This window comes from Frieseomelitta varia, unplaced genomic scaffold, assembly GCF_011392965.1.
Source record: "Frieseomelitta varia isolate USP_RPSP 00005682 unplaced genomic scaffold, Fvar_1.2 scaffold_80, whole genome shotgun sequence".
NCBI lineage: Eukaryota > Metazoa > Arthropoda > Insecta > Hymenoptera > Apidae > Frieseomelitta > Frieseomelitta varia.
In genome coordinates, this window is record NW_025110590.1 from 26,547 (window position 1) to 42,236 (window position 15,690).

Here is a 15,690-nt window from a genome sequence, read left to right on the forward strand (position 1 = left end):
CCTCGATTTCTAAAAATTAAAGTTTTACGTGAAATTCATATCTGCGAAATCACAGACTTTGTCTGTTTCGCGACAATTAGAAACTGAATGTAAATAAATATGTTTAGTATAGCAATACTAATAATTTCTGATAATTTGAAGTTTTAAAATTGTTATGTAGTTGAAACCATGGAGTCTTAACTAAAACCTGCGATTTCGATAAATCGTAACATAAATTTTACGTAAAATTTTGGAAATCGAGATCATTTCCAAGTTATTTCAATGTCACGTTGTTAGAATGCGTACTTTCTGACTAACTGATGTAATAAAGAAAACATGGATGACTTTGAAAACTTTGAAAAAAATGGCCTTGGGAAAAGTATTTTTGCCAGATATTGGTCCTTTAATACTATTCACATTGTATAAAAAATATATTTTGCATTATCGTAATTCGGAAAGATATTTAGACGATTTTACTTAAATGGACCACCTTGTACATCTGTGTACGTATATATATATATATATATATATATATATATATATATATATATATATATACACATAATCGTACATACAAATGTTTGATAAAATAATTGCATAAAAAAGGCATATTTTTCTTATTACAAAATCATAATACTACATACCTTAAATTGACTAGGATGGTCAAAATTATTGAAATCAGTTTCCATCTCGATCGCATGATCAAGATTTTGTAGAAATTGTCGTTGAAATGTAACAATCTCTTGTATGTTCCCAAACAATGCATTTATCTCTGCATTCGATAGGAAAGTTTCACGTTTAAGGGGTTCTAAATAGTTCTCCAGTAAATTATTTAAATTCTGAAAAAGCATTTCATTTACATATATATACGTAATATTTCAGTTATAAAAGTATTTTACAGAATAGCACATATTATATATATTTTAGGCACATAAGATTTAACATGTTTGAAGTTCGATATGAATCTTACAGTATTCTTCTTTTTTACATCATTTTCGTCTCAATAATATTTTGCAAAGTAGATATTTCATATTTGATAAAATTTCATATTTGAAAAAATTTTTATAGATATGCACGATTTTATATTAAAATATCTTTTTAAAACATTGCATCTTTCTATTCCATTAAGACGGTAACAATATTAAGATACAAAAATTCGAAATTCAAAACAAAGTTATACTAATAAAATTATAAAAAAACCTGTAATCAAACATACCTTTACATAAGTACGCTCAGTTTCGATTAATTCTAGAATAACTTTCTTTAATTTCTCAGCATCGGTTAATTGCCGACTTGGTGTCATAGCTTGAGAATGAGAGCTAACAACGCTTCCAGTGGGACTAGATTTTCTTGTTTCACCAGGTGACCGACAGATTCCCGTTACTTGTTCAGCGGTTTTTAATAAATTTTCTATTTCGAATGAATTTGTGCGAGATGTTTGTTTGCCATTTTCCATGTGAGATGCTGACGTACACTCCTGCGCGATACTTTCTTTGCCTATATTCACCGACATATATACATTGATATACACACAGATATACATATATACTGATAATATTAATATTTTTAATTTCATTTTACTGAATAGAATAGATAAACACTCTATACTCTGTAACAATAATTCTATAATTTTGTAGTATATAACTAAAATTTTATAATTTTTTGTTATAAATAAAATTAATTAATTAAAAATTTATTTGAAATCATTATTATCATTATCTTTATTGTTACTAGCTGTTACTAGTTATTACCACTACTATTGCTATTGCTATTACTACTGCTACTACTACAAATAAAAATAAGAATAAAATACTAGTAATAAAACAATATCTTATAATAAGATCTTTAGGGAACGGAAAATGGATGTTATACAAGCAGACATAGAGAAAATAAAAAACACAAGATAAGAAAACATGGAATAGTTATTGATCAAAAAATAAAAAAGTCAGTCGAGCAAATAAAAATTCTTACTCCATCCAGGAGCTGGAACAATTAAGCCGGATATCATTTCTTCGCTAATAACTGGTGGTTCAGAAGGTGGTGGCGGGCAAACCAAACTTTCGATTATGTCATCAGTGACTCTCATTATGCCCGTGAGATCTGGAGGTTCAGTTCGCGAAGATCTCATCATCATACATAGACCAACTTCTTCTTGCAATACACTTTCCAAGTACATCATGTCTAAATCGCTCACTATTGCACCGTTAATTACCATAATCTCGTCTCCTTTAATGATTCCTGAAAAATATTAAATAAGTACTTGCATTGATTTGGAGAAATAAGATGAAAAGGAAGAAAGAATATTATCATAATATTCGAAAAATACACGAGAAATTAAAATGTAATACATTACTACTTTAATGTGTATTGTTTAATATGTAATAAATTACATTAATGTGTAGTATTTAAAACATGATTATTTATATGTATGACATATAGCGTGTATCTGCATTATGCGTGTCTCACTTCGTTGAAAAATGTGAGCGTGCATTTGCTCAGTTAATAGAAAAAAATCAATGCCCTTCAATGTCATTCTCTACAAAATATTCTGTAGATGTAGACAAAAAAAAATCTGATTAAGGTCACCCGACTTTGTGTTTCCACATGTATCTCACCTTCATTCTTAAATTAGATCAAAGAGGGATGGGAAGAGGATCTTGAGCTTGCCTGACTGATTTCCTATTTATATTACATCAAGCAGTTTTATGTGAACATGCATTTTTATTAAATTTTTCTCTGAAGAATAATATATTAAATTTGAGTTTGCAAGTATAGGTGATCATTATATTAAATGAATAAAAATAAATAGATGATTGATTTAATTTGTACAATGTGTTTACTATCACACAATTATAACTTATGACATAACTTATGATTACGATTACTGTACGATGTATACGTTTGTGCTTCATTTATATGTGTAGTTGAAAAATGCATGCTAATTATCTTACCATTTTGCATTGCTACGCTTTTATCTTCAACCCTGCTAACATAACAACATAATTCATCCTGTCGATCAGAATTCTCAATTAATTCTGCTTCCACCGAAAAGCCCCACATTTGTTCAAGGGTGTTTCTCTGTAGTTCTACTTGATATAAGATTTTTGCGCAAACTTCAACAATTTCATGAGTGTGCAACTGAAATATATAATTATTTTGTTATTCTTTATTTGCAACAAGCTATTCATCATGATTACAGCTCATTACATCTCTTTTGTTCCTGATAATAGTGATAGTTTCAGCCAGGAATAAAAATGAAAATTTATATGAGATAGTATTGAAGAGATTCAATATCAGATAATTATACTTTTAATCAACAACAAGTTATACTATAATATAGACGTAAAGTACATCTCGCTATACAATTATTCTACTACTGACATGTTTTTAACGTCATTTCAGAAGTGTATATCTATATAGAATTACTAAACCACGAGTTTAAATAGATTTTTAAAAAAGTAATATAAATAAACGAATAGTTTCCTTTGTAACATATAACATGACACTGATACTTACATAAGTTTCTATCATATCCGTTCTATGTGGCACGAAATAATTATGATCCTCCATGTCGCGTCGTTTTTTTACGCGAACGAAATGTTCCATCGGATTAAGATTTTTCCTGTTACAAGCACTTGCAAGGAATTCTTCTACTGTCATAGCATCACGCACAAATACCGATACCAGCTAAAAATAAACACGTAGAATCTGATATTTATGGCGTCAGTGTATAAAGTTACCATTGCGATATTATATTCTTTTCTATTTTTCCAATTTTCGAAAATTTTTACAAAGAATATATATTATGTATAGATATACATAATGTTAGGTAACGTCAAGTTTTCAAGAAGAAAACAGACAAGGATAAAGAGGAAGAAAGATAAATACATACACATAAATTTTCTTGGATAATCAAATTGCTATTAATATTCGCATCTTCTAGTAATTAGGCATCTTTTTCTTTCTTTTATAAATAGATACGTACGTACAATTAGACTCGCTTACCTGATTCTCCGGTACGTACACCTTCACGGTTTTCTCGTCATCTCTAGACGATATTTGAAGGGATCTTCTACTTGATCCACTATTAGATCTCGAGAGTAAAGGTGGTCTTCTCTTGGTAGCTCCTCGACCTGCTAGTAGATTATTCAGCAACGAAGGACTTCGTGCACATATAAAAGCATGAAATGACGATACGGTGAAGACTCCCAATTTGTTTAATGTCTGCTTCGTAGCACGAGATACGTGCGTCAATAAACTCTACGGAAAAAATAAAAAAATTTGAATCGAGATGATTCTTGTATCAGGATTATCAGCTGCCCCTACTAATGTAGCGGAAACTGGCTCGTCGAAGTTCTACAAGATTCTATTTACGGTTCACGATGGTCGATAGGAGCTTCCGATTCTCTATTATGTTCTATAACGTGGATAAATTATGCACGTAAGCGTTAAAGTAACGTGCATTATAAGGATGTTTTATACAAATGTGATATTTTACAGATTACTCGTAGTAAGTCGCCCATACCATCGACGAAAATTTCGTTTTGTTAGTAACTTTGTAACTGTTATATTTATCAAATATATACAATGTTTAAGTGAAAGTGTGATGAAAGTATATAGTTACCTTTGGGTTTGGTAATTCACCGCTTTGCAAACTTGCCATATAGCATCTCAGTCGGAATTGTTCGCAATGAAGTCGCTCTAAATTTTCCTCCCATTGAATAATCTGATTGTTAATTTGCTGTCTTGTTTCCACGTCAGACACAACAGATTGTTGAAGGTCCGCCATGTGTTTCAGTTTGTGGTCCTAAAAAAAAAAGACGAGAGAGATATTAAACGATTTTTCCTTTCTATCGCTGAAAGCTAATACATATGTATACTCGGTTCACTTGCCGACTCTATCGCCTTCTCCAAACGAAATATTTCTTCCTGCAATAAATGAAGGGTTCCGGTTTTACCACGATGACGTGCAAATGCAGCGGCACAAGCGGAATGTATGCTGTTCACCCAGTTTTCGAGTTCCACTTGACACGGAGCCTGATGTAAGAATAAAAAAGGACCACGGATTCATGATTGATAATGAAACAGTCAACAGGAAAGTATATAACGCACAATGATTCGTAATCGTATCATTATTTCGAAACACACATTTACCTGAAATAAATAAGCATCACCGAATGCGGTGCTTAAACAAAATATGTAATCTCGTTTTGGATGTTCTGGAATTGGTTGCATTATCGCACCATCAACTATAATCAAATGTTTTGGCGCTGCCTCCATGGCTCTACTTTCTTGTGAATCGCAAGGATAAAAGAGAAGGGTAGTCCCTTTTAAGCAAACCCAGTAACCTTTCCAACCTCTCTTTCTCGCGAGCTCGATCTGATGCTTTTTTCGTAATAGCCATTTTTTCACACTTAAAAATCTGCGACGAAATTTATGTTAGAAAACTTAATGTAAATTTGCATGCCTACTTTAGTTCAACAATCTCTCATTCCCGAAATTCTATAATAATTATTTGTTGTTCACTTACCCAGCCTTTCGAACTGCTCCCGTACAATTGAACGAAGCCGCAGCGGTACCAGTCTGTTTTCCTCGATAGGGTGAATTTATGACACTTTCACCATCGTCATCGTCGCTAACAGCAGTAGTTAGCGACATTTTATCATCGTCTGACATCTACAACATTTATTAACTTTACCTTTCGATTCGTCTATTCTCCAAGGAATTTTCAATGAACAGGAATGACAAGAGAATACGTAAACACATTATTTTTAATCTCAAATGCAAAAGTCGATATTTTACAAGTGATGTGTATTTAGAGATGTAACGTTTACTACGATCGTAAATGCAATCTAAAATAAAAACTACTTGGTGTATATTCGTGTTACATTTGTGTACATTTGTGTATAAATGGTATTTATGTCTCAAATTACAACAAAATAATCAGAATCCGTATGTACATAGAAGAAAATGAAAAAGAAAAAAAACAAGAGGATATGTGACGGGCTAATGCTTCTTTCATTTATAGTAACAATATATGTATACTGATTATAGTGATGAATAAAAATGACACACCACCCATGAATATTAACGGAGATGTTTGGTACTTATAAAATACTTACTTACAAATTCTATTATTTTACATATCAATTGGATTAACTATAAAAAAATCATCATATAACTTTGTAGAAAAGATATTGGTATAAATACTGATATTGATTTTGGTAACGATAACGATGTAAAGGTAACAACAACAATAATGGTAATAGTAACAGCAACAGTAACAGTAACGATAATGATAACAGTAATGCTAATGCGGTAACAGTAATAGTGACAGTAATAGTAACGGTAACAGTAACGTTAACGGTAACGGTAACGGTAATGGCTATTACAATAATAATAATAATAATAATAATAATAATAATAATAATAATAATAATAATAATAACAATAATAATAATAATAATAATAATAATAATAGGTGCTAACGAAAACAAAAGTATAACTGCAAAGAATAATAACGCGGAAACTGTCGTGTCTCTACCTTTTTAGCATAATTTGTCATACCGCGAAGCTTTTCGCGTATTCCCCTAAGGCCTTCGCCAGCCCAAAAACTTACGACTTTTTTTAGAAAGTCGGCGTTGCAAGCATCCGCTGTCATGTGCGGATGGTAATGACAGTAACAACCTTCCTTCAGAAGCTTCATATTTTTCTTGGCGGTACCGTTTATCTTGAACATGATCTCTTTACGGGCAATGCTGAGACCGTCGATGTAATGCTGCGCCCAAGTGTTCAAAGCACTGTTAATAATCCTGAGCAACTTGTAGTAGTAACCGTCACCGAGACCAAAGTTGACCTTTTCACGAACGTTCTTGCAATTAAACCAATACAATTTCCTCGTTTCATTGATACATATTACACTGATGGTATGCCTTTTGCAAAGGCAAAAATATTTTTTGCAATGTTTCTTATGAAGTGTTTTCAAATCTGTGTAGCTACTACTCGGATTCAACAGATTCAACGTACTATTCATGCATTTGATTGACCATTTCGGTTCTACCATTATCGTATATACTTCGTTATGCTGATGCTTTTGCTGAATCAAATAAAAAGATCTTTGTTTAGATGGAAGAGTCAACGAGAGAAAACGAATTAACTTTTTCTAAACAGTTAATCGGTAAGAGTAATCTTGTAATTCTAATTTCAATTCATCAAAATCATCGTAGTCACTTTGACCTTCATTTCATATTTTTTTCCATCAATGCCTTTATTGTCGTTTGGACGGCGGAGGAATCGACGATCTGTCGATTCAACTTTGTATTTGGAAGATTCGTTCAATTTCTTCATTAATTTGATTCAAATTTGAACGTGTCTAAAAGCATCTTGCGCTATAACATTTCATATCGTGTTTCCCTCTTATGATGGAAAACATGAAAGAATGTAATTAAGTTGGCAAACATTGCATTAACCATTACAGAAACTGGTTGTCTCAACCAGCTTAAAGTAAATGTTTAAGGCATAAATTCTTCCCGTCGGTCGAAAATTTGAACAATCTTCTTAGTAAAAGTGACAGCGTATGGCTCGAACAGCTTCCTGAATAGATGTAAAATGTTAATTATGAACGTGCATAAGAAATAAAACAGGCACAGTCGTCGTGCATTGTGCATTTTCTATGGTCATTAGATTATCGCTCTGACCAAGAGCTTTTTACTCTGTAGTCCACGAGTCCATAAGAGCCGCGTAGCCATGTATGTATGTATGTATGTAGAGAAAAAACAAGAGAAATGACAAAAATAAAAGACAAATTCCTTTATCGATTTCAATATTTTACACGTTATAATAATATATTTGATATATCTTTTTTTTTTCAATATTTGCTACAATAGAAGCAAACTTCTTGCTACGTAGGAGTTTTTTTTTTTCGTTACATAGGAGCAAATATTATAATAATATTACCGTTGTAACATGAAAATCTTCCAATTATTTGTACATTTGTAATCTCTATTTAAGGCAAACTGTTTTTGCACTATACAGATTAATACTAAGATTCCTTTTATGTGATTTTCTGTTTTGTAAAGCCAGAATGAATCTGTTTTAGAAAATCGACAATTTTGCGAATATATTGTGATCTTGTACTGTACATATTGTTTATAAGCATATCTCTCAAGAAGGACGATTTTATCCTTCAATTTGATTTTCCTCCTTCAAAATACGTGCGGAAGAAAATTTTCTCCCTTTTTCTCCCTCTCTCTTCCACTCTCTTTCTCTCTTTTCTCCTCTCTCTTCCTCTCTCTTTTGAATAAAACTTTTCTTTCTCTTAATACTTTCATCGATCTTTTGATAGTGATAATCAAATCTCGGGATTGATCAACAAATCGAAATGATTATTCCAAAAATGTTACTCTTTCTTAGTAAGTGGATAGGTTTCAAAAGTAGATATATAGAATACTTTTGCAATATACGTATAGAAATGAACTCTCTGTATAAAAATATGTTACATTTCTCAATATCATGTTCTCTATACCGTTATATATGTATTATACATATTCTATTCGAACACCAAATCTCGTATCTTGCCTTCCACCCTTCCTTTATAATCTATTCATTTAACTGCCCAACTGAAATATCTTTATTCTTTTCTAAAATTATTCTTCCTTTCTCTCTTTATCCGTATACACGTCCTTTATCCTCCTATTTTCCCTCTTCGTGTATTCCACATACATTTTTTATACTTTTCCATATATCTAATTCACGTTTACCTCTTTCTCGTCTCCTCCTCTCCACTTCTTCTTCCCTCTTCTCCTCTTTTCCTCTTCTTCTTTTCTTCTTTTGTACTTCAAAACAACATCTACTGAAATGGGTTTATTATTTCATTACTTCCTAGTTTCTCTAATTTATAAATCTAAATATTTTAGGAAATCGTTGCTAAGCGAAATCGAGCAGATTAGTGAAAATAATAAATATGTCAAGTAGGTACTTAATCATTCGAATGTTCACGTAAATATTTTCTAAAACTAGTTGAAGAACTTGATGCGTAGTTATTCTTTGTCAATACCATACCACGTGAACCTGCACGTGTTGAAAAAATATTATAAATGTAATTCTTCCAAAAGAAAAACTTTTCTAGGAAATATTAATATTCTTGTCCGTTTTTCTAGTGAGGCTGTTCGATGTAGTTGTATAACTGTGTAGGTGCTACGCAGGAGACTGCAGATTCGTATACTTTTCTGATAAGATTTTACTTATTCACTACAGAATCAAAATCTTGTGCAAATAACCGTAACGTTTCTTTTTCAACAGTGTATGATAACCGAACGTTGCATGTACAGCCAATCTTCAGATGTGTCACTAGTATCTCCATTCATTGTGAAATACGCGTGATATTCCGCTGGAGAGATTCCAGACGGTATTGGTTTCCAAAATTCTGGAGAACCGCTAATTGCTAGCGGATAAACGAAATGACCACTTTTATGACTAGAGAAATCGATTCTAATTTCTCAGAGCTTATTCGCTGAACTCGATAATGATCGAGCTCGCTTCTTGACTTTACGCGAACAAGCAGTGAATTAGTGGGCCGCAGCCACGAACGTGAGTTGCTTCCGACTGGGGCGCTGGAGAACAGAGAAGTAGAGCTGCTACCGCGAGGGGAATCAATACCTCGCTCGCTCACTCGTTCTGTGCAGCCGAATGGGGGTCGGGGTAGTCGGGGTAGTCGGGGTAGTCGGGGTAGTCGGGGTAGTCGGGGTAGTCGGGGTAGTCAGGGTAGTCGGTTACTTGGGGTAGTAGGGGTAATAAGAAGAGTAGGGGAATGGAAAGGTTGGCGAGGCAATGGAAGAGGTCGGAAGTATCGAGAATTGGAATAAGAAAATAGATGACAGCAGAAAAAACGGTTGGGGAGGGCAGTGGAGAAGCGATAGAGAAGAATAAGTTGTAAATATCGGTACTGATTGCCACTATTGCTGATATTTCTACTGTTGCAATTGTTGCTGATATTGCTGCTATTATCGCCATTATCATTGTTTACTGCTCTTTCAGCATCCTCTCTACCTTCTAGGACTTTTAGCTGAAAAAAAAGTACTTCCCGAAAGTGGAAGATGCTTTCTCTCTTACGTATCTTACAAAACAAAAAAATGTCAAATACCAGTATACCAGTATCATAGTCAATTGATATATTAATTGTAATTGTGTTATTAAAGAAAGAATTTATCTCGAGAGATTTGCATTATCAATCTTTAGTAATATATATGTATGTATGTATGTATGTATGTATATGTACGTATTTACAGTATCCTGCGATAAAAGCTCAGAAAATAAGGATTTAGCGATTGCAAAAGTTACGAACCCGAAATAACATGGAATGTATATTTGTGTTGATTATTGTTACAAATTCGAAAAATTATTTGCATAATAATTTGTTCATTTCTTTCGTCTTTCCTTTCTATTTGTTCACTTTTTCAAATTTTTCAATTTAATATCAATTTCTGTTACATATACAGACTGAATCTCGCAATATGGCTTCACCTAATTCGTAAATTACTCACTATACGAAAAAATGTTTCAAACAAAAGTTACATGATTTTCCAGCAGGTATAGAGTAAGTACTTTAATCGTTTTTGTCATTACGTTACTTTTTTATCGAGATATGAATGTCGCCTTCAATTTTTTAAATGTGATGCCTAATATTTTTTCTTGGAATCAAATGAAACATTGAATTTTGCGTAAAAGAAGTATTAAAAGAAGTATTATACAAAATCGTTCATATTCTCGAGATATTCTCAAATTAATTATTTTGTGTTAGGAAATACGATTAGTTAATGTAACTGTAATACAACTACATTTATGATGACAGGTTATATTTATAACACAATTCTTGTTACACTATGACAACATCATTAACATGAGATATTTCGGTATCTGAGTTCAGTTATTTAAAGTAAAAATAAAATTGTAGAAACTGTGTTTATTGTTATGATTAATACAAAAAATACAATATAATAATCGTTTGTGCGATGCGTACGATGAAAATATTGCAAAAACCAAAATATCATATCAAGACAAAAACCAAACGAAACATTATATTCTACTTGTTCGTTTGTTTCTTTTGGGCAGTATTAAAAAATGAAGTTTACCGCGAGCCATCAACAACAGTCGATAGATATGTGAAAACGTATTGCTGATACGCACGTCGTAATAATTACAACATTTGAAAAAGTGTTCATTGTTCATCTACAATACGATTAAATAAATGCATTAATTGTAACATAATATTTCAATAGTTATTAATCTAGACTTTAATACTCTTTTGCACAGATGCTTTATTCGAATTTAAAAAGAAATATTAGGCGTAGTAAAATAATATGAAGACAACTTTCGTATCTCGATAAAAATGCGAAGTATTAAAAATGAAGCGATTACAATACTGCATATCCTTTGGAGAACCATGCAACCTTTGTTTGGAAATTTTTCGTACAGTAAGTAGTCGAGTTATTTGAAATCGCCACGTTATGTGACTCATCGTATATTTACGTATGTGTATGTAGAGAAATATATTAACTATATGAGTCAATACTTTTGTAGGCGTATATTCAGGATGATTGTACAATAAAAGGAAGAAATCCTCTATATAATCATTTACATTTACATATGTTCATCTGTAAACACAAAATGTCTTCACAACAAATTACATATTGTAATATCATGCACACATATACAACTCAAATAGATGTTCAACAGAATACTAAATTCATCCCTCTTTGAGAATATTTTTTTTTTTATCTTATTAAAGTATACATGAAAGAAGGCAAGATGGGTCGTAGGACAATTTATTTTTTGCTAATTGTTGTGCTTTCAAACAAGAGAAATTCTTGAATTCTGCATCATATCATACATTACCTAGTCAGCTATAGTCAATTTATTGCGTTTTTATCTGTTTGCTAGTCAGAGTATTCATTCTTACGATTATAATTTTATTCTATTACAGTTTAAACATTAACAAATAAGAAACAATTCTCAATTTTATTGAATATTGTGACCATTTCTTGGGTTACTTATTTATCTACTCGTAATATTTACAAATAAATAAAAATATTATCATTGATGTAACACTTGGGATAAGGTGAACTTTCATAAACTTCTAGTTTTTAGATAAAATAACTCGGACAAAAGGAAAACAAAAACATATAGTCGATGTCAATCAAGAATCAACGCGGAAAACTATGAAAACAATTATACAAAAAAATGAACTATTATTTGGAGTATGGGTGATCTTATCAATATCAACGATCTTAAAATATGTTATCAAAATCATTCTACTTCATTCTTTTCCTCTATTCATATTGCCGAGGCATTTGTGAGAAAATGTTTTATATGTTTTAAAAGATAAATTTCACTGATTTCAATGACTTTTGGATTTGTATCGATATATTCGCCCAAATATACTTCATTAAATAATACATGTTTCAAATAACAATTTGTTTCATTCCACAGACCACTTATTCATTAAGAATTACTTATTTTTGTGAATTATTTCAAAATGATAGGAACGTTTTCGGCAATTTTCGAAATAGCTGTTGACGTGTAGTGTGATTAGATTCATAATCTATAATGTAATACGGAAACTTCTCTTTAGAAGAAGTTGATCATTTTTTAAAATGAATGTTTGAGTTAGACTATGTCATAAAACAGTCGGCCGACCAGTCAGAAGATTCATCCCTATTCGTAATATTGTTTTTATTCAAAATGAAATTATCTTCAAAATTTCAATTAAATCGGACTTTACATACTTTCAGAAATTTCGCCAGAATTTTTTATGAATATTTCAGAAACTGAGTCGAAAATCGGTGCGGCAGTAACATATATAGGAGAAAGTTATTTAAAATGATTTTCACGTATTTCAAGGTCTTTGGAATTAGTAAAATTGACCTTATTTCAAATAATTACGAAAATGAGTTATCGTAAAGCAATTACATCTTTTGAGTACCCAAGACCACATTTGAATAGAGAATAGAAAATAAAATAAGATTAAATAATTCACTACATGTAGCGTATACTACAGAAGAAGATGAAAACGAAGATATCGCGTATAGATATGATACATGTAAACTAAAGCTGTCCCATCTTGTCTCATACATAATTTTCAACAAAATATTTTTTTTTATAATTTTTTCGTTCAGTTTTGCAAGTTTATTTCAATATATGTATATTTGAATAAACAGATGTTGCATTATATGCAATATTTTTTTTTATAGGTACAACATCAATAAAACTTTTCCCTACATAGTATTATATTGTGTTATATTATAGTACGAGTTAATAAAGAGAAAACAGAAGCGACACTAAATATCACCAACGTTCAAGTATGATGCATAGAAATAGGCTGAAAGGTGACTTGTGTAAGATATGTGTAAGCAGGGTCAGTAGGTTATCGACGTTCAACAAATAGATACGTGTTTTTTTAATATACATGACTTTTTTTCACTAATCATATAGGTATAGCACGTAAAATTATATTTATTTTACGACTAAATGATATTTATTTTCCAAGAAAATATGATCATTTATTACCTAAAGGTAAAATTTATATAAATGAAGTACAAAGTAAACTAAGTAGAAATGAATTGAACTTTCATTTATATAAATGAAATACAAAGTAAACTAAGTAGAAATGAATGATTTTCAAAAAATTTCTATAATAAGTATTGTCTAATTCGAAATTAGAAATTGTTTTCGACTCTATTTTAATTATGTAATTTATAGTTTTTTTAGTTTTTTTAAATATATTTATCTTTTTGCAAATATTTATCAATCTAATGTATCGTTGCGTTACATGAATTTTTAATAAGTGAATAAACTTTTCTGATTACAAAACATTCAATTCAATACAATTATTGTATTTTATCGTGTCTATTATTAGTCAAGTATCTACGTTTATATTTTTACCTTACAAAGTTCGGTTAGGTAAAGCAATAGTGAATTGCTGAAGTGGAATATTGATATAACAGATTGATAAGGTCAACAAGTACTCAAGAAACTCACCTCCGAGGACGTCAAGTAGCAAATTCTTGAGTCTGTACTCTCCAGAGAAGCTTGTTGAACAATTCCATATCTGCCATCCCGGTCAGACATGTAATCCGATCTTACACTGTCTTGTCTATCAAACGTGCCTCTGGAAAATTTGAAAAAAGACACATACACACAAAGTGTTATATCTTAAGGGTTTGTTATTTGATTGACAGGATAATAGAAAATATAAATGAATGAACAAGTGGTATAAATGTATATTAAATTGTTGCATGAAATGACTGATTTCACAAGCCTGTAAAATCAATTCTTGTCACCGGTTGTATAACTATATAAAAAGTACATATCAAAATGAAACATGAATAAAAATGGATTCGAATACATTTTTTATAAAACTTGAAATTAACAAAGTAAAAGCTTCACTCACAATGCTAATGCAAGTTTTTTGTTCTCGAAAAACAAAGTTGAAAGGAGAAATAATCTGCCGTTCATATGAAAAATTTTGTTTAGAAATGAAATATTATTAATAAATGTCAAACAGCTATCAACAATAATTGATTAAAGATTTATAATAGTTTTAACATCGTTTCACAATAGTCAAAATGTGTTAAATTTGATTTTTCGATGAAAAGTTTGATGATTCGAAATTTTATTAATATTATTTTTAGGAAATCTGTGAATGTTGAAAATTTTATTAAGAACTTAGCCACTTCATCTACAAAAATCTAATAGTGAGGCAAACAAATATAACTGCATTATGAAAAAAATGAACACAATCAATATCTTAAAATTAATACTGCATAGACTGTGTTCCTTAATTAGAAACATAGTTTTTCAATTTTATGATTAGTTGAATATTTTGTAACAAATTATTCACCTTTGTTCTAAAGAATCAGTTCGATTTGATTTGTATCCGCTATCATTAAGGCTGCCCTCATGTCTTAATGATGGCAAAGAATCCCAGGGAGAATCTCGTTTATGTCCAGTGTAACTTGGATTCACAGAACTAGAAGCACCAGAGCCAAGTGTCGAGCTACCAGACTGCCATCCGTCAGAATGTCGAAACCATTGAGCGCGTGCAGACTCTCCAACGCAGCTGGTACATCTTAAACATTTATAAAACATTAATATATCTCCATTACCATGGTTCATTCTCCATTATTCATTACTCTGAATATGAATGATCAAGAAAGGCTTTGCAAGTTATCTGATATATCAATTAAATTAAATTAAATTAATAAAATTTGTTTTCTAACGAAAGAAAACTCGCTAGCAACGGTAAAATAAATTTTAAACAATGAAATATTTTACTTTTTTAAAAGATGAAATTTTTTTAGATTCTCCGCGCGTTCTATAATTTAATAAAGAAAAATGAAAATTTACCTGGAATTATAGTCACTGAGATATCCACGATCTCGATCAATTTCTCTATCTCTTTTCTCTCTAATCATTTCATTACGATCGCTATAGTAGCCATCCCTATCTTTACTATTTTGTCTTTCATTGGAATAACGATACGATAGTGGCAATGTTGACGATTTATTAGAACCAGAACCTGTAAAAATATCGAAAAACGTGTTTAGGATAAACAAAAAATATATTACTTGTAAAATTCTTCCGTTTAAAGAATTTGAACGAAATGAATTAATTGCCGAAAGCAGCTCACAACTTTTAATTCAGTATCTTTTGGTT

General features: G+C 31.0%; 1 protein-coding gene across 9 annotated transcripts in view; it reads right to left on the bottom strand.

Moving 5' to 3' along the window:
• The window catches only part of LOC122536121 (protein still life, isoforms C/SIF type 2), a 33,644-nt gene that overhangs the window by 6,322 nt on the left and 11,632 nt on the right, over positions 1-15,690 (bottom strand). For 7 of the 9 annotated variants that reach the window (XM_043668215.1, XM_043668217.1, XM_043668216.1 and 4 more), the window contains exons 10-22: positions 15,382-15,553; positions 14,876-15,103; positions 14,014-14,143; positions 5,510-5,655; positions 5,134-5,401; positions 4,873-5,016; positions 4,604-4,786; positions 3,985-4,239; positions 3,496-3,666; positions 2,931-3,117; positions 1,951-2,217; positions 1,196-1,476; positions 624-818 (exon numbers count right to left, since the gene is read on the bottom strand). In XM_043668215.1, coding sequence (XP_043524150.1) covers positions 624-818; positions 1,196-1,476; positions 1,951-2,217; positions 2,931-3,117; positions 3,496-3,666; positions 3,985-4,239; positions 4,604-4,786; positions 4,873-5,016; positions 5,134-5,401; positions 5,510-5,655; positions 14,014-14,143; positions 14,876-15,103; positions 15,382-15,553 — 2,627 coding nt within the window. Of the gene's footprint in view, positions 1-623; positions 819-1,195; positions 1,477-1,950; positions 2,218-2,930; positions 3,118-3,495; positions 3,667-3,984; positions 4,240-4,603; positions 4,787-4,872; positions 5,017-5,133; positions 5,402-5,509; positions 5,656-6,523; positions 9,670-14,013; positions 14,144-14,875; positions 15,104-15,381; positions 15,554-15,690 lie in introns of those variants that run through there. The other 2 variants (XM_043668221.1, XM_043668220.1) reach the window with 2 other exon arrangements.